The 25,460-nt window shown below is 45.0% G+C and overlaps 1 protein-coding gene across 4 annotated transcripts in view; it reads right to left on the bottom strand.

The window, feature by feature from the left end:
• TSPAN12 (tetraspanin 12) overlaps nt 1-25,460 on the bottom strand; it is a 119,403-nt gene that overhangs the window by 56,976 nt on the left and 36,967 nt on the right. For all 4 annotated transcript variants that reach the window (XM_029617108.1, XM_029617109.1, XM_029617107.1 and 1 more), the window contains one exon: nt 2,991-3,065. In XM_029617108.1, coding sequence (XP_029472968.1) covers nt 2,991-3,065 — 75 coding nt within the window. The remainder of the gene's footprint in view (nt 1-2,990; nt 3,066-25,460) is intronic.

Genomic DNA, 25,460 nt, shown 5'->3' with positions numbered 1-25,460 from the left:
CTCATGCTCCCTCTCATGCATACACACACACACAAACAGACTTCTCACTCCCATGCCCTCTCTCATGCACACACACACACTCAGGCTTCTCACGCCTATGCTCTCTCAAACATACACACAGGCTTTTCATACACTCTATCAGGGCTCTCCCTCTCTCCTGGGCCTCCTTGCTGTGACAGGCCTCCTTTTCGAGCCGCACGAGATGAGCTCTGCAATGGCCCTGCACTGGGCCTCTTCTTCTCAGGCCACACGGGATAAGCTCCACGATGGCCCTCCTCTTCTCGGACCATACGGGATAAGCTCTGTGACGGCCCTCCTTTTCTCAGTGCCAGGCAATGCTGATTGGGTGGGCCTGAGTGCAAAGGGGGTGGGCCGTGGCCTACCCGGGCCCGCCTGTGGCTACGCTACAGGTCCCAACAGAAAAAAGGTTGAGAACCACTGATCTTAGGAAAGCAAAACACAACCTTGATAAGGCTGAAATATTTTAGAACCAAGTATTTTAGACTGATGAAATGAAAACTGAATCGTTCGGCCACAACCATACAAGGTATTGTAACTGTTTCTTAATAATGTGTCTGACAGAGGAAACTGCTAACTGGAAGCATTTAGAGATTTTTTTTTATAGTGTTCCTTTTTTGAAAGACTGAATTACAATATCTTTATTTTCAAATGCTCAGACGTGCTTAGAGGGGCCCATGGTTATTGAAAGCAGACAGAACACAATCACAACCTGAGAGGTCAGAAGGGTCACTGTATTTGTTCAACCATGGAATTATCTTCACCTGACTAAATGAAGGCTTAATGACTCAATCAACTTTGTGGGCCTTATTAACAACTTTTTAAAATGTAGTAATGAATCAACTGGAAGGGTGTCCAAATTGTATTATTATGTTCAATCTGTTAAAAAAACAGCAAATAAACAGTCATTTTGTATTAAAAACTGCAGAAAGATGTTGCGTTTGTGTGTGGATATGAGACCACTCTGTAAGCAGTGCTCGAGCCGACCCCAACAAAAATAACTGTTTGGCAGTGAGAACTTCATGTATGGCTAATCATATCACAAAATGACTGCGACCAGTACCCCAATATAATCACGAGTCTCACTAAGAAGTGCTTGGAATGTATAATTTTTCAAGAGGCCTTTTTGTATGCAATTAAAAATGTCAGTACTTATCCCAGAGGCGTGAATGCTCTTCCTGCGGTAGTAAATCACAGTCACTGGCAGATCACAAGTCCATGCCTACCCTGACAGTCATTTTGTGATCTGATTAGCCATGTATGAAGTTCTCACTGCAAAACAGTTATTTTTCTTCTTGGGCTCAGTTTGAATGTTGTTTATAGTGTGGTCTCATATCCATTCTCATTACATATTACCCCAAACCAAAAATGCCTGATACTTCACTTTCAATGCATATCCAGCATAGCTCTCTGCTTCAATGGCAGGGGGAATGAAGAAAAGATGTTTTATATTCAGACATCTACCAACAAGGACTGAATTACCGTATTTTTCGCTCCATAAGACGCTCTTTTTTCCCCCAAAAGTGGGGGGGAAATGTATGTGAGTCTTATGGAGCGAATAAAAAACAAAACTAAAAATCTAACAAACCCCCCTCCCCCACCCTCCTGACTCCCCCAAGACCTGCCAACTTGATTTACTACAACCCCCCACCCTCCTGACCCCAAGATCTGCCAAAAGTCCCTGATGGTCCAGCGGGGGTCCAGGAGCGGTCCGGGATCGATCTCCTGGACTTGGGCCGTCAGCTGCCAGTAATCAAAATGGCACCGACGGCCCTTTGCCCTTACTATGTCACTGGGGCCGACCAATGGCAGCGGTAGCCCCTGTGACATAGTAAGGGCAAAGGGCTGTCGGCTGCCAGTAATCAAAATGGCGCCGATGGCCCGCTGCCATTGGTCGGCCCCAGTGACATAGTAAGGGCAAAGGGCCATCGGCGCCATTTTGATTACTGGCAGCCAACAGCCCAAGTCCAGGAGATCGCTCCTGGACTGCTCCTGGATCCCCGCTGGACCACCAGGAACTTTTGGCAGGTCTTGGGGGGGATCAGGAGGGTGGGGGGTTGTTAATTAATTTATAGGGTTGGGATGGGGTTTTTTTTTTGGGGGGGGGGGGGGGGGGTCCCAGAGAAAGATAAAAGTTTTCTGATCTGGGGAGTGGACCGAAATGGCCCTCTCCAGACCCGAAAATAAAATGGGGAGAAAAAAAAATATGTTATGCACTCCCCTAATTTGCTCCACAAGACGCACAGATGCCCAGGGACAGAGCCGGTTTAGCACAAATATATATATATTTTTTATTTTCCCCCTCTGAATCCTAGGTGCGTCTTATGGTCAGGTGCGTCTTATGGAGCGAAAAATATGGTACATAGTCTGGGTAAAACAAATAAGCATGGGTGTAGCTTGCCTGATACTACCCCAAATCAAGCCTGATACTTCACTTAGAATACATATCCAGCGCAGCTCACTGCTTCAACAGCAGGGGGAATGAAGAAAAGAGGATTTATACTCAAACAACCAACAAGGACTGAATTGCACAGGCAGGGTAAACAAGCATGGGAGTAGCTTGATTATTACGGCGGTTACTACCCCAAACCAATTAGCTGGATACTTCACTTAGATGCAGCTCCAGCACTGCTATCTACGATGGCGGGGGTGGAAGGGAAATAGAACCAAAAAAATTATTTAAAGGGACAAGAGTAACAGAAAAGTATGAAAAAAAAAAGTGTGAAAGCTTGCTGGGCAGACTGGATGGGCCATTTGGTCTTCTTCTGCCGTCATTTCTATGTTTCTATATTCCACTTTGTTTGCAGTCCTGCATTGTAGTGGTGTTTCATTTTGTACCTTGTAAAAGATTTGTCAGCTTCTGTTCACTTGGAGATTCATTGAAACATACATTTTGCATACAACTGTTAGTTGACTTTGTCAGAATCTTGTTTCTTTTTTTTCAGAATGACGGTTTCCTTTTTCATACTTACTGTGATTTCCTGCTCGTATGTCCAGACGCCACAGGACAGCTCTACACAAAAAATCACCAGCAGACTCCCGAAGTACTGCAGAGAGACACAGGATAACCTCATTCAGACAGGAAGGCTGGGCTTCATACAACTGCTCAACTACTGCTACGCTCAGTTCGGGGAAGGAAAGCAGGCATGTGTGGCTTCTGAAGCTGGAAAGAAATTAAGAGTTTCGCTTAGAATTTGAAAAATAAAAATAGAGAGAGAGAGAGGAGCCTTCCACAATTCAAAAGAAACAAAAAGACAGAAAGCATCAGGTAGTGGCTGTGGCCTACTTGGAGAGCGATTCAGTGGAGAGCTGCTGGGGTTTTGGGTTAAAGCAAAGCCACATTCCTAGCATGCATCCGAGTTAGAGGTGTCACATCCCGCCAGAGGTCAGCTAGGCTTCACGTTCTTACTATTTGCAGGGCACCAAGCTGCAAATTCCAGAAGCTCATCTGTTCCACAATCATACTCTAAACATGCAGCACAGTACAATTTTAACTGATGGGGGTCTGACAATTCAGCGAGACACAGATTTTTCTGTCCCCCTGAGAACTGCCACAAGTCATGTGATGTAATTTATGGCATCCTTGGGCCTACAGGAATTACAGTGCTCAGCAACTGCAATGAGAAACAAATGTCAGTGTTTTAGCTTTACACTACGGAACTGCCACTATCTGGATAAAAGTGCTGAATGCATAACTGAAAGGGACTGAACACCACTAAGGGGTCTCTTACTACAGCTGGGCATGCGTGGGCCCAAAGGAGGAGGAAGAAGCTGCTACCATCCTGCTTGGCCCAAAGGAGGAGGAGGAGAAAGCTGCACCTGGTGGCAAGGCTGGTGTGTCCCAATAGGCAAACTGGGCAGTCGCCTAGGGCACCAGTCATTAGGGGGGGGGCGGCGAAGAGCAGCCATGTGGGGCCATGAGTGGAGCCCATCCCACTCACAGCCGAGAGGAGTAGAGACTCGGTGGGCTGCGAGCGGCGCCTCTGTTTGTGTGTGTGTGTGTTGTGAGAGGGATTGTGTGTGTAAGAGAGAGCAATGGTGTTAGGGAGGGAGGGAGGGAGCCTCTGTAAGGGTGCGAGTGTGAAGGAGACAAGGAACCTAAGTGTGCGGGGGCCTATCTGAGTGAATGAGGTCAGGGCCAGAGGGGGGACAGGCACAAGGCAGAAGGTTCACCTAGTGCCCTAACTGGTGGGTTTGGTGTGGGGACAGATAATGAGTTAGGATGTGTGTGACTGTGTGTGTATGTGTGACTGTGTGTGTGGGAGAAGGAAGCAAGTGAAAATGTGAGTGAGCAAATGTGTGAGAGGGAGAGAACTGAGGGCGAGTGGGCATGTGTGTGAGCAGGCATGTGTGAGAAGTTATACGTGAGTGAATGGGCAAGGGTATGTCGAAGAGGGAGAAAAGTGAGTGAGCATGTGCAAGTGTGTGCATGTGGGAAAAAAAGAGTGTAAGTGAGCATGTGGGAAAATGAGAGTGTAAGTGAGCATGTGGGAAAATGAGAGTGTAAGTGAGCAGGCATGTGAACGAGAACGAGCAGGTGAGAATTTGTGTGGGAGAATGAGCATGTATGTGTATGAGTGAACATGTGAATGTGTAGGTACATTCCCCCCGCTAATCCATGAGAACCTTAGGGTGACTGGAAATTTAAAGTTCCCACATATGGCAGTGTCCTCTAGTCTTTTTATTTTTAGAAAGAATGAAAAACTGATTTTCATTTACCCCTTGCACTCCACTCATGATTTTATAGCCCTCTGTCATATCTCCCCTCAGCTGAAAAGCCCCAACCTCTTTAGCCCTCCCATATAGAGGAATCATTCCATCCCCTTTATCACTTTATTCGCCCTTCTCTGCACCTTTTCCAGTCTTGCTATATCATTTTTGAAATGCAGCAACCAGAAATGCATACAGCACTTTATGTGCGGTCACACCATGGAGCGATACAAAGGTATTATGATATTCTCTGTTGTATTCTCCATTCCTTTCCTAACAATCCTTAATATACTGTCTGCATTTTTTATCACCACCACACAGTGAGCTAAGGATTTAAACATATTGTTCATGATGATGCCTAGATCCTTCTCATGAGTGGTGACTCGTAATATGTAATCTAACACTAGCCAGTATGTACTAAAATTATATACCTGCATGTAAATGAAGGAATGCAATATGTAACTGAGGCTTTAGCAAGTATGCACAAAATAATGTGGTATGCTCTCCTCCACACACTATTTAGATCACGTTCACTAAGACCTGAAATTTAACAAACACCTGAGACCATGTGTTAACTTTTTACCTCACATTACATTTCAAAGGCTTAGCTAACGGCATGCATTGGGGGTTACCGATGGAGAATATGATGCTGTTAGAGCAGGAGATATTGTGGGAGGTGTAACGTACACGATAAGGGAAAGACAGAGGAGACCGAGAGACAGAGAAGGCGGCCAGAGTGGAGAGACACCAACACGTACTTGAGTACTTCCCAAAAAAAAATTACACAGTTAAAGAAAAATATTTTCAAACCAAAGGTTCACTGATGACAATTGTTTTTCAAACTCTGTAGTACATTGCACAGTGTATAAGGCATAATGTGTCACTTTTACAAGGAAAGGCCCACACCTTGCCATGACTCATGATTGTACATGTTCTGTGTCCTGCATGGTCTCAGAAGGGAAGAGCAGTCTGCCCACGACAGGCGCAGCACTGGAGACGGCAGTCGAGTCCTCCCCAAAGGCACTGAGTGGGAACTAGGAGGAATGCCCATGAAGTATCCTCCTCCCTCCCAAGGTTAGATGCCCCCTCTCCAGCCTTTCCACCTCCTGGCTGTTGCCACCTGAGCTGGCCATTCCTGCAGGGGATGGAGCGGAAGCCCTAGAAGAGGTTAGTAGCTTTGGAGGATGGGGCACCCAGTGATGGCACTCAGTTGCCTGAATTAGCCTCGCTGGATTATAGCAATGGCTGTCGACGACCACCGCAGGATTTCCAAGGAAGATATCAGAATGTATGCGTACAAACATTTTGTCTTAAACTTGGCAATCAGCATATGAAATCCCTTAGAGCCGCATGATTTCTCCATTATTTTTTTTTAATATTTGCATGCGGCTGCTGTTAGGTTTCAAAGCATGCTCTCCAGGGCTTTTTTTTCTGCCAGTACTTGATCCTACTTATAGTCAGCACCTTTTCTCCTCTCTCTCTCTGCGCCAGCCCCTGGGAAATGACACGAGGGGAGTGGATTAGGAAGCAGAGTCTCTCTCCTCTGCTCCAGTCTGTTCTCTGCAGGGCCAATCGAGTTGGGGCACCAGTCCTATAGGCACTGACCAGGGATAATACAGAACAGCACCAGAACCTGGTAATTGTCCATATTATTAATTATTTTATACCCTGCAATTGTAATTATGGTTATTAGCACTATTAGCTATTTTTCTTCTTTTTCCTCCTTTTAGCCACTTTATGTATTACTTTGACACACATGTACTAATTTTGTCATGACATAGTCTCCTGAATCTTTATCTAAGAAAAGCACTAGTGGTACTTCTCTCTCTTCCAGCCTCCTTCCCCACTGGTGCTCTTCCCTTGCCATAACAGTGGCAGAGGAGGTACAGCAAATAAAAGCCCTGGGCTCTTATGCCTGCAACCTGCAGGGGAGGGATTGGATAGGGGGAGGATCATGCTGCGACTGGGCTACTTTGGGGACAGGGCACTGGACTATTGTTTTGCCTGCCTCCCCGCATCGCGGCGCTGGTACCTTTCTTTCTAGACAAAGAATACTGGCTTACTCTAATTGTTTGAACTGTCTTTGAATCTATAATTTTATGATTTTATGAGATTGATTGCAAAGTTAATTTTTAATTTTAATTATAATGTTAGCTTACCATTATTCTATTATTATTATTTTTATATTAGGTCCTTATAAACTGGATATATTATATTAAATAACTGGTGCTTAGGGGTGGGTTTTAAATCCCTCCCTGGTTACTGGGTTCTCAAAAAATGGTTGAACAGTTGTAGTAGTGGACCAGACCCAAGGTATTTTTTTCTACTGGACAGGGAGAATTTTCTACTTTATGGGTAGGATAAAAAAAAACAAAAACCCAATATTCTCAAGATACTGCCTCCCACAGACAGGGACAATCTTCCGGCGACCATCTGTTCACTCAAACCCAAACCGAGAATAAAAAGCGGTTCAGTTCCAAACACTAAGAGGTGGTTCCGAGATTAACTTATTTACAAGCAAAAGGAAACTGAGTGCACTTACACACAATCCATAAAAAAAGTTTGCTTACCATAAACATTGTTATCCATAGGCAGCAGGATTAATAATAAAACGGAAAATGTCATAATGCCTCTGTATCGCTCCATGGTGAGACCGCACCTTAAATACTGTGTACAATTCTGGTCGCCGCATCTCAAAAAAGATATAATTGCAATGGAGAAGGTACAGAGAAGGGCGACCAAAATGATAAGGGGAATGAAACAGCTCCCCTATGAGGAAAGACTAAAGAGGTTAGTACTTTTCAGCTTGGAGAAGAGACGGCTGAGGGGGGATATGATAGAGGTGTTTAAAATCATGAGAGGTCTAGAACGGGTAGATGTGAATCGGTTATTTAGTCTTTCAGATAATAGAAAGACTAGGGGGCACTCCATGAAGTTAGCATGTGGCACGTTTAAAACTAATCGGAGAAAGTTCTTCTTCACTCAACGCACAATTAAACTCTGGAATTTATTGCCAGAGGACGTGGTTAGTTCAGTTAGTATACCTGTGTTTAAAAAAAGATTGGATAAGTTCTTGGAGGAGAAGTCCATTACCTGCTATTAATTAAGTTGACTTTGAAAATAGCCACTGCTATTACTAGCAATGGTAACATGGAATAGACTTAGTTTTTGGGTACTTGCCAGGCTCTTATGGCCTGGATTGGCCACTGTTGGAAACAGGATGCTGGGCTGGATGGACCCTTGGTCTGACCCAGTATGGCATGTTCTTATGTTCTTAATTAACTATTACATGTGGGTGATATCATCCAGTGGTACCAAACTGACTTGTTTCTCCAAGCTAGAGGAGCTTTGAGTTCTACTGAGCATATGCAAAAGTTCCTGTGTGGGCTTTGCTTCGTGAGTCTCCTCGGTCCATACCAGCGCTAATCTAGTTATGTAGTCAACTCCCCAGGGAAGCGGGTGGGTATTCCATGGCTAATTCATCCTGATAGCTACAGAAAACATTGTTTACAGTAAGCAAACTTGCTTTTTACAGTCAACGGGTAGGCTGAATTAGCCATAATATGTGGGGAGACCCAAGCTGAAGGTTGTAGTGGAGCGTTTACTTAGTAAACAACCCGGTCCACACTATGAAGAGCAGACTACAGCGAGACCATATTTTGCAGACTGCTTGTCCAAATTTACTGTCAGTCTTTGAGAGGTTATCAAGATAGTAGTGGGTCATAAAAGTATTAACGGAAGACCAAGTTGCAGCTATGCAGATATCTTCCAAAGATACTTCTTAAACATGAGCAACAGAAGCAGCCATATTTCTCACATGATGAGCTTTTACAGTGTCTGTGGCTTGCAGTCCTGCTGAGGTATAACAGTGGTGAATGCACTCAGCCAGCCAGATAGTTAAGGTATGCTTGCCAACCACTACTCCTAGTCTATTGGGATTATATGAGATGAAAAACTGGTAGGTTTTACGATGTGGCTGAGTACATTTCTTGTAAAATGCTAAGGCCCTTTTGCAGTGCAGAGTAAAGTAGGGCTTTTTCGTCTTCATGTGCATGGGACCTAGGAAAGAAGGTAGCCAATACGATGGCTTGATTGATTTGGAAAGCCAAGATGACTTTGGGCAGAAACTTTGAGTGTGTACAGAGAACAATTCTGTTGTGGAAGAACTGCATGTGTGGATGATAATGGACAAGAGCTTGGCGTTCACTGACTCTCCAAACTGAAGACACTGCAATGAGTAGCACACTTTCATGTCAAGTACTTTAGAGAAGCTGACTCCAATGGCTCAAAAGAAGAAGGTTTCATCAGTTGGGAAAGGACCACATTCAGATCCCACAGAACAGGTGGCTTTTGTACCGAGGCTTGACATACCATAAGCCTTTCATAAAACAAGATATCAGTGGATGAATAGAGATTGGTTACTGTATACTTGAGTATGGTAAGCAGCTATAGCACTGAGGTGCACTCACATAGAAAAGGTGGCAAGACCTGAGTCAGACAAATGGAGAAAGTATTTCAGCAGATGCTTAGAGTCGAAAGAAAGTGGGTCCAAAGTGTTTTGTTCTCACTATACCTTTTGAAGGCATAGTTTCTTTTAGATGAACATTTTCTAGATGAGACTAGTATGCGAGATATGCATACCATTTCCTATTTTATTCTAGGCAAGACACTATTTTAAATGCTTTCATCTTGATGTGTTGTATTTTATTTGTCCTATTTTATTCATATAGTTTTTCTTATTTATTGATTTTATGATTTCTTATACATTTTCATTTGAATGTTAACTGTACAATTTATTTTTTGCGGGTTATATATGCGTTATGCAATAAAACGCCTAGTACCTTTTGGTGTATGTGATTAATAAATCTTAATAAAGATAAAGTTCTGCCAGAGATTTAAGGATCAGATGAGCACGATCTGAAAAACCTTCTGCACTGTCCTGGTGATAAGTGAAACAGTAGAAAAGCATGCATGAGGCTTTGTCCCCAACTGAGGAGAAAATTGTCTAGCAGAGATGAGCAAAATTGATTTAGTTTTGCGTTCTGCTGAGATAGGTAGACCCCTCAGCTGAAGAGCTCATCAGCCAATGATTGCTGTGGAGACCATTCATGTGATTGAAACACTCTGCTGAGTCAAGCTGTGAGCATATTGGAGATGCCCAGCAGATAGGTGGCTTGAGGAACAATTAATTTTCTTTCCACCCAAGAAGTGGAAGAGGTTGCAGATAGGTGGTCATGGTGTTTGCTCGATCTTTAGGGCTTCCTAGCAGAGAAGCTATGATCCCATTCTTCCTTGCTTGTTAATGTAAAACACTGCAACCTAATTGTTTGTTTGAATCAGGACACTCTTCCCCTTAAACAAGATGTGCAAAGGTTGATAAAGAATAGAAGATTGATTTGATAGAAGATCTCTTGAAGAATCCAGATGCCTTGTATTCAAAGGGTTCCAGTTTGCGCCCTACCCTTTGGTGGAGTCATCCATCGCCTTAACTACTAGATAAGGGAACAAGGGATGAAGGATTCCTTAATTGAGAATTCATAGGTGTAGCCACCAACTTAACTCCCGTTCCATGGTTGCTGCAATGTGCAGTGGTTGAGTTAGTTGATCTCACTGGGTACATAGGCCCACTGGAGGTAGCGGATGTGAAGGCAGGTCAATGGAAGGCCAAGATGACTTGGGCAGAAACTTCAGGTGCATACAGAGAACAACTGAATGGATGGCCACTGCCATATGACTGTGTACTACAATGAACTGTCTGGCAGATTGTCGATGTCATGGTGTTTGCTCAGTTGGGAGGCAGGGATGCACTCTTTCCTGTATCAAGTTTATCCAAACCTCCATGAATTTCAGTGTCTGAATGGGCTCCATGGTCAACCACTTGAAGTTGATCAGGAAACCTAAGTGATGTAAAAGAGCTATGGTCAAGCTTAGAGAGCAGAGCACTTCGACTCTTGAGCTCATGAAAACCGCACTCCCTCAGCCTGGCTCAAAGTATGTGAGGGCTTCTATCATGCACATACTTTTAGCCGGGCCTCAAGGAGGCGTTCCCAGAGACGCGGTCAGGTGAAGGGAGGAACAAAGTAGGCATGCATGTTTTCACCAGTCTGCACTCTGATCCTTCTCGGCTGCCTCCACGAAACAGCACATGCAAAGCAGGCAGTTGCTTTTAATGCATATGCTATACATTAATCTTTTTTCGAAAATGAGTGGCTGAGTATTTTACAGCTACACATGAGCTTTCTCACCCATTACCAAATTCAGGTCCTTTCAAACTGCAATGTTTTACTGCATCTTCACCTCACCCACCCTTTTCTTTTACTGAACTGTAATGACACATGCTTACGCCTAAGGCCTAGATGATTCTGTACTATTTAAAACCAGTGCAACTGTGCCGTTTCTTCACTGGCCTGATGAAGAGAACTCATCACAGATGTATAAAGTTACACAGATTTAAAGGTATCACCTACTACCTGTTTGTTGATCCTTAAATTCCACAATTCCACAGGCTATTTGAAAGTCCCTCACCCCCAAGCCCCCCAACACTACCACCACCCACCCATTATTTCATCTCAGTTCAGGCTGCATTCGCTCTGCTTAAGATATCAAACTCCACAATTTACAAAATCAAGAAATGCTGATGAAACTGAGGGGGGCAAAATGGACAGAAAGAAAATGTAAAAAATAGAGATTAAAAACAGACAGACCACCAGGATGGGCCTGGTGGCTCAGGCTGTCGCCCTGTGGTGCAGCAGGCTCGCGTTCAAGCTTTATGTCCAACAAAACCCCACAGGACTCGAGCCCAGGGAGGGAGAAGAGAAAGATGGCTGACCATAGCGTGCCACCTAGGGATAGTTTTAGAAGCATCACTCCAGTCTTTGGGGCTCCTGAGGATTCCCCATACCACCAGAGCATGTTATCCCGGGTGAGGCATTTAAAAAAAATGGGAACGGGGTGAGGGAACACTACCCTAAAAACCAAGATGCACATTTGCCCAAAAAAGCAGCAGACTGGCGACACGTTCACTTTGTTCAATTTACTGGCGTTCACATGAAGACGTAAGCCAGGGGAGTGTGGCCAACTCCAGTCCTCGAGAGCCACTAACAGGCCTGGCTCTTCAGGATCCGAGCTGGCCAGCCCTGACGTAAGCAAGCCCTAATTCAGACTCAGGATGGAAAGAGATCAGGGCAGTGAGGAGCTGCTCTGCACACCACACCTTTCAGAAAGGAAAACCAACGTGTGTGTGTGTGTGTATGTGGGACCAGGGTACAGAAAAATCAGCTCCTGAGTGGTATCTAAAAATGGATTCAAGCTATTCTCTGCACAGGGAAATCTGACAGAATAGCCTGCTAAGAAGAAAAGTGTTAAGGATGGGCAGTATAATAAGACAGAGCTGAGGAGAAAACCCGCAGGTGAATAAGCTGACAAAATTCATGAATTACAGGAAAAAAATAAATCAGTGGAAAGAAACTGGAAGGCGATATCTGTTTAAGCTGAGCTTTCAAGGCGAGGGGGATTTCTCTTGCCGCTGTATCATGCTTAAAGCGATACATACGCTGGCAATTTAAAATCGGCATGTTCTGAGCAGCAGCTGTCTGCGAGACGGCGCTGGAGCAGCACGAGAGAGGTTAAGTTCAACAAGGGCCGAAAACGGAGTGCAGGGAGCCAACTCTTTCACAACGCTGAGCGCTGTCTCAGCAACCCCCCTCAGGCGGGCGGTGAGGGCATACCTGCACAATTAAACTTTATGGAAGGCGGGCGATGCCCCTCCCCACCTCCAGCACACTTCGTGCCACGTCTCTCGGTTCTCCTGTTGCAACTGGGCGCTTGGTGCGCCCAATACCAACCTCACGTCTGGCGTTTCCCCACGGCTCGCGGGCACGGAGCCCCGGCCCCTGGATGCACTGCAGGCTTTCCAGGGTGAGAGGGAAAGATATGCCGCCGATAAGACAGGTGCTGCTGTGAGGGCGAAGGGACCCCCCCCCACGGTGGCTCTGCGCGTTCCCAGGTCACAGCCGGGCACTGCCGGACAGCTGCTGAGCACAGGGGAGGTTACGGTCGGACAGTACTGGAGGCCTTTCCCCCCCCCCCAAGCCTTTACCTGGTACCAGGGACCAAGAGGGATTTACAGAGCGCTCCACTTACACCCCAGTAGAGTAAGACGAAGAACAGGTTATAGTTGGGCTTCTCCTGTGGCTCCAGGGCAGAGAACTGACTTCATCCTGTCCACTACAGACCCCAGTGAGAGAAAAAGTCGAGCCTCTCCTCCCAGAGCTAGGACTGCTGGCAGCAGAAAGCTGTTATGCAGGGGAACCTACACAAACATTTTAACCAGTGCCTCTTTCATCTCGCACTTCTGACAGAAATCTAGTTTCAAATGTATACCCATCCTCTCCTCTTAGCATAAAAACCTTACAATCCATCTATCAAGGAACTGTGTCAAACTGGCATTACAGATAGCCACGCCATAAACACTAACATCTGCTAAACTTAACATGGACATTTAATATACTGTAGGAGGTGTTTTAAAACCAATTAACAAGACCGGTATGCCCTTTTCCACCTACAGCCGCACCCTGGGCACCCAGAACTGAAATAAACAAAAGTCAGGCTCAAGGCAGTGGGGGTGAGAAAATGATAAACTCCAGTCCTCGTACTGTCTAATGCCAAACTCCAGAGGCCTAATGCTTAGTAACTCTTTGTCAGTTGTTTATTCTTCAAATCCCTGTGGCGGGAGCATTTAACAATATAGAAATACTTAGGCAAAAAAAAAAGAAAAATTCCAGGCCCAAATATTTATACAGGGTAATGGAGCAGCAGAGCAGCTGGGACGGGCTATATGTTAGCCCACATACATTGAAGCAGCAGCAGGAAACGCGTTTAAAAAAAAAAAAAAAAATCCAGTGACATTCTCCTAAACAGATTTCAAAATGTCATCAACTCTTGTGGCATTTGGAGGTTTTGTATCCGTATGCCAAGTAATTTTAACAGTGAAAAATGTGCTGGTCTCTACAGCAAGCAGAACAAGCTACGGCAGGTCTGAAGCTGCCGACTGTTTGTGAGCCGATAGTAAAGTTGGAGGGTAGCTGTCCACATGGCATGCGAATTCCACAGCAAACCTCTCCCTGCTTGTGTACTAACCGGTAAGACTTGCACACGTTAGCACTGATGTAAATTAGTCAGGTGAGTGCAGTCTTTTTCATTCCTCCCTGTCTTCTTGTTCTCTGCTGGCTTAGGATCAGCTGTACCAAACTGTTCCTCTCACTCAGCCTGGACCAGGCGTTAACAGATCATCTTCCATTTGTGTCTATGACAATAACTCTTGAAATCAGAACATGTGCTGTACTGATAAACCTGCTTTAATTCCTACACACTGAAATTTTGTCACGAAAGAATATTCTGTGGCGTTCCTACCTAAATTCTAAATTAACAATTGTACTCCATTTTCATTCACAGCCTATAAAAATATCACCTTGCTGTAGCCAGTGAGTATTTATATCTCACACTAAATGAGAGAGAACAGGTTTGAAAAAGAGGAAAATAAATAAGTTCCTCTTCATCCTGCCAGACCAGTCCAAACGCATGTGTTATGTCCACCAACCAGCAGATGGAGACAGATATTAAAGGCTTGCTGATGTCACCTTACCTAGGCTTCCGAGCTGCCCTCAGCCTGCCAGTGCTCTCTGTCTTCAGCAGAAGGCAGGAGAGCATGCCCCCTGCTCTGAAATGAGGCCTAGATAGGCTGAAAAGGACTGGATTAGAAGAGCAGCTCCTGCGGTGAAAGCCTTGTGCTCCCTCCCCCAGGGGGCTTCCAAAGGTTTGGTTTGAGCTCAACATTTTATTCTGTGTTGGCCTATTTCTTCCCTTTTCTCTTCCCTCTCTTCTCTGACTGGACCTCCTCAAAAAAAAAAAAAAAAGTAAGAAAGACAGGGAAAAAAAAAACCCTGGGTTGATTTCTAATTCTCCCTCTGCCTTGTTAATTTTCATAAAGTTAAAGAAAGAAAGAAAGATTTCTGCACAGGATGGTGTTTCCAGTGGGCCTGGTAGTGAAGTCGGTTCCCACTGGAGGTTGGTCTGCTGCAGCCGGTCCGGCGACCATTTTGTATGCACGGCAAGAGGTTTGAACTAGGCCCTCCACACTGGGCTCCTGTGGTGCAAGGAGCCCACGACCTGTTCCTTCAGAACTGCATTAGCTGCTGGGGTTTTACGTTGGCAGTGTACTCTCCCTGATATCGGTCTCCTCTGAAGTCAGTCAGCATTTCCTCGGACTTTTTAAGATGCCTGCAACAGGTGTTCCCTTTGGAGCAGCGTTCAGCCTCCGTTCCCTTGGACTCGGGTACCATCTGCTTGCAGTTCCTGGGCAAAGGTTGAGGGAGTATCCCTTCCAGTCCACTAACTGACGGGGATGTTTGTGGGATATCTGCGATATGGATTTTTTTTGAAGTCTTTGCTTTGTAAGAGAATGTGAGACCCCTGGATGTCGCTTGGGGTGAGGGAATGGGGAACCCTCTCCCTGGGAGAGGAGCCCAGGATAGAGAAGACTTGCCCCATTGTGACCATCCAAGGAAGCAGAGACATTGTGGTGGTGGCCCCCTGCAGCATCTTCTGATGTTAAGATCAGTTTTTGGGAAAGAGGCATTTTGGTTAGAAGATCGGCGAGGAAGAGGTTTGCTGTCCCTTCTCTCTACCCTGAGAAGGAAAGGTGAGAGCTGCGTGTTCCAGGGGATCTCTCTCCAACTTGAGATTCGAATACCGTGAGTGAGATCAAGAAGGACTGAGGAGAACTGTGAGTAAAACCAAATTTGAGTTACATCTGAGGACCCCTCCCCCCCCCCTCAGAGTCTCCACCCCTGGGAAGAGAGATAACAGGGAATACTGTGCAGAGACTGTGTAGTAGATTTCTGGCCGGCTAGAAGCGGGGGTTTCCAGCCCAACAAGGATACCCCTGCCCACTTGGGACCTTCATTAATTCAAGCCCCGGATGGTGAGTGTTTCTCTTGCCCATGGACCAAGATAAAGATCCTTACAAACAGACAAAATAGAAAGAACCGTGGAAACCAAAGGAATTAAGCTGAATTGTGCCATTTTGTCATCTGATGACCCATCAGTAAAGGTTTTGAGTTTGGACCGTGCACCCAAAAACTCTCCTGTGCATTCTTTCTGGCGCCTACAGCATCCACGGTGTTGGGAAAACTCTACCTTTCCCGGGGAAGACGAGTAAGTTCAGCCCTATCACACTGGGTCCTGAAAGTAAATCTTTCCCCCCCCCCCCACCCCCCCATCTACAAAGAATCCAGCCCTGGAGGTAAGAGAGCCGGTGAGAGAGTTAGCTGGAGAGTGGCTCCTGCGCTGAAGAGACTTCAAAAGGTTTATGGCCCCATGCGTGTCTAGCACACCCTCGGGGATGGGGTTACAGCAGCATGGAATACAGTAAAATCTTTCCTCATCTCATACAGCGATTCAAATAACAGTACATCCATGGGTTCAAAATATTAATGAATACAATTCATTATTATTACCCCTGAAACCAAAAGCAGAATTGTGCCTGGAGATATAAACCAGGAGGGCTCTTATTTTCATCCGAGGGAAAAAAAAGTATTCAGCTTATCAGCCGAGCTACAAATTTATCTCGGTCATCTAAACCCTTTTTTTTTTTTCCCGCAGCGTCCAATTTTACTACTTTGTGTGCCCATCTGAATTTAGAAACTGTGCACTTAGGGGGCGAGGGGCATGGGAAAACAGGTGCACAACCAACCAAGCTATAAGCATACGATTCGGTCCGCTTTCCAAGTACGTCTTTTCCTCCTTTTAGGAGAAGGCTAAGCCAAGGTGACCTTGTGCTGTAAACTCATTAAACAACCTGAAATTTTCAGCATGCAAATGCTGGGCCCCGACAAGCACCGTTGACGCTGAAGGCAGGAGAATAAAGTCGCGGTACACTGCGAGATTTACCGTCTCTGCTGCTGCGGCACACATTTCTGTATTGTAATACTACAAGCTCAGACCAGACACATTGATCATGGAAGGCTGACCGGGCCTGTCCACAGGGCTCACGTGAGGAAACCACTAGCAACAGGACCAGAACGTGTAGCAGAAACTTGAGTGATAGCAGGGATCCATCTGCAAAAGGACGGGTCAGAGTCTGAGAGCTAATAAAGGCGGCTCTCTGTAAGTAGGGACCTTAGTCTCCAGTTTTTATTTCATTTTGTCCCAGAATGTATCAGTTGTCAAATACAGGAGAAAATCATTGTGTGTGGGGGGGAGTAATTTTTTTCCACTGATTTTATGCCATGTGGTTGGTTATAATAAACACTGAAAAATTCATTGTCTGAGGGGAGAGAAAAGCAGCCGTGGCTCTCCAAGGATCCTGGAAGGCAGGCAGTGGTTTTCCTCTTTTCCATCTAAAAGGTTGGCTTGGAGTCCATAATGGGGCCAGCTACATCTAAACTCAAGGGGGTGCCCTATTCCAATGTCTAAGGGATAGACACTGGAATCGTGCAGTTAGTATAGCTGTGTTTAAAAAAGGACTGGATAAGTTCTTGAAGGAGAAGTCCATTACCTGCTATTAAATTGACTTAGAAATTAGCCACTGCTATTACTAGCAACAGTAACATGGAATAGACTTAGTTTTTGGGTACTTGCCAGGTTCTTATGGCCTGGATTGGCCACTGTTGGAAACAGGATTCTGGGCTTGATGGACCCTTGGTCTGACCCAGTATGGCATGTTCTTATGTTCTTAAGTCTGGGGTCGTCAACCAGATAATGTGCTACCAACTTAAAGCAGAGATGGAACTATGGATGAGCCTCAGGGGGCCTGTACCCCTTCACTTTTAGCTCAGACCCCCACCCCTAGCAGAAGGCTCGTCTCCTCTGAATAAGTTCAGCATCTCCTGTGTCTTTAAGGAGGTTAACTTAAATGGGGAAACACCACCACCCTTCAGCTACACAAGTAAAAGTATGAGGCCATCAGTCTTTGTTTACGTTTGGCAAGTAATTATTTATCCCTTCTCCACCCTGAGCTGGGTGGAAGCCTATTTACATAATCGCTCTAAAGCAGCCTGAGAGGTTGACATTTTTACAAAGTAGAACCTGAGAAACATCAGAGACAGGCCAGGGAGAGAATACTCTAAGGGGCCGATGCAATATAAAGTGCGGAAAGCGGGCGCCGAATAGTCAGCGCCCGCTTTCCTAACGTGCGCATGGCGCCCGCAAGGGGGTCGCCATGCAATATCCCGCCGCGGCTGCCAGTTATGAAGACTGACGCCGGTAAACTCGGCATCTGTTTTTATAATCGGCCGTCTGCCAGCAATGAAAATGGACGCAGAGTTCATCAGCGGCCATTTTAATTACTGGCAGACGGCCGGTTATGAAAACCGGCGCCGGGTTTACCAGTGGCGGTCTGCCGAGTTTTTTTTTTTAACTTAAGAAAAGAAGTACAGAAAAGCAGTTTTTTCTGCTTTTCTGTACTTCTTTTACCTGTGCTCAGCTATTAACGCCTGCTCCATTTATGTTTTGCATGTGATGAGCGCTATTACATTCACTCCGCGTCCGACACGGGTTAAATAGGCGCTAATCCACCCCCTAATGCAATAGGGGGATTAGCGCCTATTTAACCCGCGTCGGAGTGCGGGTTATGCAGTGCGCTCAGCTGAGCGCACTGTATTGCATCGGCCCCTAAGTCATTAATATATTTCAGTGTGATTTTCTTAGCCATGTTGTGCATGTGGGATTCTCCAATAGCTAGCACGTTTCACGGCTTTTGTATACCTTTTCAGATTCAGATAACTTTAGTGGCATGACAATTTTTGTTGCCAAAGTAATAGTTAGCGTGATTAAAATAGCATGGACAAGCCTCAGGTTTTGCTGCTGGTCTACATTGTCTCCGGTCAGATTGCATTTCTAGCTGGGTGACAGGATACCACTTATTTTGCTGCTATAGCTGCTGTTTCCCCTAGGAATATACAGTTTTTTCCTACTTTTTCTTTTGTGGGAAACCTTTGATTTTATCTGTCAACTTTGGGAAATGTGCACCTCTGATATCTTTGTATTTTGCACAGTGCAGAAGGAAATGCATTTCTGATTCTATTTCTCCGGTCTTGCATTGCATACAGAATCTGGCTTCTTGGGGTTTCCAGTTCAGTTTTTGTCTGGATATTTCTATTTCTAGGTAGCGCATTTGCTAATCTTCAACCTTTGCAAGAGTGAAAGGTAGGAGCAATTATTTGTTTATTCACCACGTTGAACTCTATCACTGGCTTACCTACCAGCTGCCTAGAAATCCATTATATAGATTCATAGCAGAGGTATGTAATTGAAATGAAAATCCAGCCATTGGCAATAACAGTCAGCATAAGATGCTAAAAGTAGTGAATGCAAATGCAAGAAGCCTGGGAGATAAAATGGGAGAGTCAGAATTAATCAGAGCCAGGAAAGGATATGACATGATTGGAATCACTAAGACTTGGTCTAAAAAGCCTCCTAGCTGGACAGTAAATGTAGCATGCTGCACATTAGTCAGAAAAGATAGCTTGCAAAAGGAAGGGGGCTCTGCTTGTATTTTCATCTCATCTTCAGAGGGGATCCTGTAGGCAAAACGGATGCGGGGAAGGCTTTATGGAAGACGGCAAGGCCCATACTTTTGGTATCACAGCCATCTTCTGTTCCAGTATGAAACGTCCAGCCTATTTTTTTTTTCTTTAGCTTGTGAAATATGTCCTGCAGCTTTGCCAAGCAGCCTCTACCGCGCCTGCTCAATTATTTCTTTCTGGGCCCACACACGTTAGAGCTTTTCAGAGGAATTTCACAGTCGCCCCCTAAAAATCAGGTCAACTCGCAGACTTCTCCGTCAGTCCCAAAGTCATGAAAGTCAACAGCTACTGTGACAAATCTGTTCTACAATGACCCTTTTATAAAAATGATACACACACACATGCTCTCACACTCTCTCTCTCTTTTCCAAGTATATCTGCTTCATCGCAGTCACATTTCCTCAAATAACCCATTCAATTCTAGCCACCTGACTACCTGTCTAAATCCTGTCACGAAGGGGCAGATTTCGGTATCTGGAGAATGGAAGAGCTCTCATCTCTATAAAGATTAAAGACAGAAGGTCTTACACCCTTTCTAACAATTAAATATGAACAAGGCCCTCAACAGGTCGGTAACAGGAATGCTCTTTGAAGTGTCCAACTTGGATGAGGTAGGCCGAGACTGAATCTCCCTCTTTAGAAACCCCTCAGTCCTGCACTTAAAACCCTGCAGATGACAACTTTAAGTTAAAAACTGAATGTACTATGAAGGGGATTATGGTGGAAGGTCCAAACTCCTCTTAACAACGTACCTTATGGCAGTATATAACGCTAGATTACTCATAAAACTAAGAGGCCCACTGCAGAATCTCAAGGATCGTGCATATTTATTTATTTACTATTCTTATATTCCACCATAAATCAACAACATAGTTCTAGGTGGATCACAGATAAAAACCTGGAACAATAATATCACAAACCAAACAAAATCAAAACATACAAAATTCATAACGATCAACCATAAAACAGTCGCCATACATGCAAGTAAAATATCTGTTAAATCAGCAAAGCTCAAAAACTGAAGCTGTTTATCTCATTAGCATCTCTTCAGAGGAGCACTCCGAGGACTCCAGTCACTATGCAAGACGTACAGCCCTTGTGCTAATTATAATACTGCCTTGAATACACTCTTTGCCCCAAAAAGGAGGCTTGTGGATAAGCCAGGCGGTATTTTTCCTGGGCAAAGCCTGTTGTCCTGCAGACTGATCTCCTGCTAGCACCGTGTTTGAGAGTGGAGATGTATGCCAGCGCCATGAAGCTGAAAGATGAATGTATGGGGCAGGAACTCTTGCTAATGCAGCAGTGTGAACGGAGAACGACTTCCAAGCTGCTGCCAGGAAGATGAGCGACACCAATTCGGAGCTGCTCCTGCTTAATCCAGAGATACTGAAGTGTTTCATAAACTGCTGCAAGCCTGAATACCTAAACGCTGTCTTCCTTTTAGGGACCATCTCAGGAATGGGATTTTGACTTGAATTTCCTCATGGAGTTCTTTGCATACTATAAAGGCAGCTGCTTGGGGTTTTTTTTATTTTTTCTTTTAACACATCTCTCCCACAAAAAGTGCTAAGCACAGGGAAAACTGGTATCAGACAATCCGATTGACAGATTTGTTTTTTTCCGGTCTTTATGCTCACTCTGTGCAGGAAACAGCCTTGAGAGCTGGAGCAAGCCACTAAGGGCCAAATGTGCCAAAGGTTTATCCCCGTTTGTGTTTGAGGGGGGGGGGAGGAGCTTCCTATAATCAGTGAACACAACTCAAAGAAACATAACTAACTCTGATCCCTTGCAAAACCATTAATACACATTTTTAATGACAGTTTGTCTACTGTCATACTGGAAGATTAGGCCGCATCAGTTTTGGAGGCAAAGTGCCAGCTGTTGCATTCCCCAGAGACAAACGCTGAACCTAGCTAAGGATTTCCAAGTGAAAGCAAGTCCCTGGGCTCATCCCTATTCCTGGAGCATGGTAAAGCAGATGGCGAAAGCCCCCCTTCGTATGTTCTATCCATGCAGCGCTCTCTCTCTGCCACAGAGGTATCCGGGATGGCATCACGGAGACCAGGTTATCTCCCGAGATAAGGCCTTCGGTTCCTACCAGGTCAGGCAGGTGGTCATCAGTAGTTCATACCACAGCTGTCAACATCAGGCAGCCTCCCACAACCAAGAGAGATCCCATCCTTTAATATGCATTCTGATCCATACTAACAATTCCTTTCTAAATTCACATCTATAATACGGTGCTATCAAATGACTGCAAAATGATATTGATTCATTGCAAAATCTGCACACACAAAAAAAAAAAAAACAAACTTAAAGTAATCTCTTTCAACTAACTCTGATCCTTAATTCACCGTGAGCCAAACAAACGCGAGTCTGGGGAAAAAAAAAGATTATTATCTTCTGATGGGTGCATCCGGAGGCTTTTACACAGGGTAAACACTGCCAGCTTTGTGTAGAACTGAGGAGACTGGGGGAAACAGCCTGTTTACATTGCAGCCTGGAACTTAACCCACAGCACAGAGGTTTCCGTGAGCTCTTACAGACAGGTCTGTTCTTATCACCACCCAATCGCCCACCCTGCACTGCATATCCAGCTCAGGCTTTATTTTCACACTGCTTTGGTACGGAAAGCTGGGTCTGCTCTCCTAGCCTTTTGTCTGGAGCTGGGGGTTCCCTAACTGGGGGAATCCCAGAAGACTTGCTGGTGGGTCAGGAAGTGAAGCAGTTTCGCAGTGCTCACTCAAGTCTGGATAAATCAGAAAGGGCACAGCGGGGCAGGAAGGGCTGGAATTACCTCATCAGCATCACTGGGTGAAAGGGAGATATATCTTCAATGTGGTGGTAGCCACGGGGCATCCACCATGGCATTTTTTTTTTGGGGGGGGAGGGGGGATAAAGGGGGCACATCCTCTTCCAAAGGGTGGCCCACACAGCCTGAGCAGCAGAGCACTGTTGGACCCACTGTCTAAAAATCAGAGGGGTGGGCTGGTGGCTATTTTACAGGGCTCCGAATGCCACCAGTCTGCTTCTGTCTTTAAAGGGGACCCTGCTGCTCAGGCTGAATGATGTTTAAAAGAAAGTGCTGCCAGGACAAAGGATGTGTCCCTTTCATCCCAATGCCCCTAGGCAGATGCCTGCACGGACCAGCGGGGGAAGGGGGGAAATCCGTGCTTGCATGAAACAAAATTCACATCTACAACAGCACACTGGAAATCCACCCCCCCCACGCCACACAACGGACATCAGTATATGAACGCGCTATCTCTCTCGCAAGCCCCCAACTATGGAATACGCTACCGACCGAGCTAAGACTACAACCAAGCCAAAAGACATTCAAAAAAGAACTGAAAACATGGCTGTTCATCAAATCCTACCAAAACGCACACTGCCACTAACCTACCTCACACCACTCTGAAAGATCACTAACCCCCATGATACTTGTCTAAACCCATAAGCGAAACCTTGCCATATATTGATAACGTGACAAACCTTAACTATTTAACGTAATACTGTATTTCCTACTATTTGATGTACTATAATTAGACCTTTGTACCTTTTAAACATTTAGCATTAGAATGTGCATTCTATGAAAAATTGCTAACCATGTTAAAAAAAATTCTGGAATTGTAAACCATTGTGATGGCAATACCGAACGACGGTATATAAAACTCTACAATAATAATAATAATAATAGCACTAAAGATCAGAGGGCGCACGGCATCTGAATATGACCTGCTCTCATTTTGGTGACTCCTGTGATTTCTATTGCGGGTCAGAAGTGAGTCCTAGGCAGGAGCCACAAATATCTAAATCTCAAAGCAGTGGCTGAACGTGGCTGGAATCCCTTTAGGCTGCATGAATTGGTTTTGTGGTGGGCAGAAAGCATTAAAAACAGAAAAGCTTTATCAAACAATACCAAAAGTAATGGATGCTAGTGCTCGATTTGCAGGATGGCCTTACTGCCGTAGCTCAAAGCCTCTTATTTTTTCCTGTCTGCCTGACTATAATCATAAACTCCAAGGACTAGGGACTCTCTCTTATGTGTCTCTGCACAATGCTGTGAACATCTGATATGTGCCACACAAATGATAATGATGGGTGACCGATGACCAACTGATCAGCCCACGGACTGGACTGATCCGGGTAGGTACAGGGAACTTTCGTTTCCATTCCTGTTTCAAAGTGACCGGGGAGATTCTCAATATGAAAAGCTCAGAAAAAGGGAGTTTAAAAAAGCAAGAACTGATTTGTCTGCTTCTTAGAAGCTCCTTTTATGTTCATGTATCTTTTAATCAATGACTGCTGTTTAATCCCCGTCCCCACCCCTGTTCCCTCTGCCATCCTCCTGCAAGTCCAGGAGACTGAACACTCACGGCAAAACTTTTCAGGGGATGAGGAAACATGCTTGGGCCTCTGAAAACGCCCAGAGGCACACAACTGCCAGCCCTGTGTTCTCTTTGATACGTGTAGCTGCTTTCTTGCTCCGCAAATGCACACAGCGCAGTGCGGCTGAACAGCACTGTCGATCCACAGCTGCAAAATTCAGCTGTCACAGTGACTCCAAAACTGTGAGCGCTGGAGGGCCTTGTGCCAAGCTTCGCCTGGATTCTTTGCCGGCTCCAATAAGAGATGTGCAAATATCTTCAAAATATTAGTGTCCAGTTTACTAAGGCAGTTTTCTCATTCTGTATCTCTGGGAAAACAGCTCAACAAACCAGGCCCTAAGGGGCTGATTTAACAAGCTGAGCATTAAGGGTAGGCTGAAATTCAGCACACAATTTCTTAACACACAAGTTCATTCTTTTTTAACCTCCAATGCAGTAAGCTAATGGTTTGCTAATGCAGTGGGAGTCGAAAAAAAAGCATAAATTGGAAAATATGTGCAAAGTAAGAGTTTAGCACACAGAAAACTATGATTTATGCACAGAAAGCATTTTTTGTACATATAAATCAAATTATATTCAGAAAACATGATTTGTGTAGATAAACCATATAAAAATAGGGTTTATACACGCAAACATTTTTAGCACAGAAAGCGGTTTTTTTGTGAGAAGAAAACATGCTTGTTGTGCACCGGAACGCCTGCTTCTGGACATAGACTAATACTCGTGCTGGAAACCTTATTCTACCTCTGGCCAGGAGTGACGTTTCCAGCACTAAGAACACCTGAGTTATGCCAGTATACCTCTCTGCATTGGGGATAATAGTTAATGCCTTCATTAGCATGGGGCTTCCATGCAAGGGCATTAAGCAGGATGCACAGTTTTTAAAACGCACATTTTTGGTGCGTAAAACTCCTTGTGCTTCAGTACAGTTTGCACACAACTGCAGGTAAATCTGCGCTCTGCTGAATGCACCTTATTACATTGGGCCCTAAGTTTGTTGAACAAGTCCACGAACTAGGAAAAATTCAGAAATGTTTTTGAATTATTTCATATTTTTGATGGGAAAAAAATGTCTTTTTTTCATTTCAAAGTGGACTTTTTGGGATTTTCTTCGATTTCACTAGGATTCATCAAGGCGTAGGCAGGTAGACATTTCCTCAGTGGATCCGAGTAATATCCAAAAAGAAAATTCTCCGGCAAGCTCAAACTAAGCTGAAATCTGCCTTCTCTACGGGATGCACAAGGTGAAGTCTTAGTACTGGGCACACTTACAGACCAAAACATGCAGGGACGGCAAGAACCGCCAGGCACTTCTCCTGTTCCAACCGATCCGGAGTCAGGAAGCGAGAAATACTCCCCTCCCCAATTTGAGGATGGCTTCTCAGAGGCATTCGCCTCTCCCCTCCGGAGCAGCCTGACAGCATCTGCTCTACAGGCTGCAGCTTATCTCACAGTTCACCTCTGCTCCCCCAGGGCTGTTTCTGCTGATCGCCTGCTTTCCCCCCCATTAATCTGATCTGAATGATGTATTGACTTGAGCTGGTGCAGCCCAACAGGAAACTGCTCATTTAGCAATTACTCAGAGAGAAGGTGGCAACCTTGGCAAGACAAGCTTTTACTGCTCTGTTTGTCAGTTCAATAAGCCTGACAGTAAGATATTTGCAACTTAAAGAGCAGGAAACCTTTTTCTTTTAAGGCGCACCGAGATAGTGGAAACGAGATAGGCAGAGGCCGTGAAAGGGGCTTCTAATGAGGGCAG

The sequence above is a fragment of the Rhinatrema bivittatum genome, chromosome 9 (genome assembly GCF_901001135.1).
Source record: "Rhinatrema bivittatum chromosome 9, aRhiBiv1.1, whole genome shotgun sequence".
NCBI classification, from domain to species: Eukaryota; Metazoa; Chordata; class Amphibia; order Gymnophiona; family Rhinatrematidae; genus Rhinatrema; species Rhinatrema bivittatum.
The sequence above is the reverse complement of the archived record's forward strand: the minus strand, read 5'-3'. Positions and strand labels throughout refer to the sequence as shown.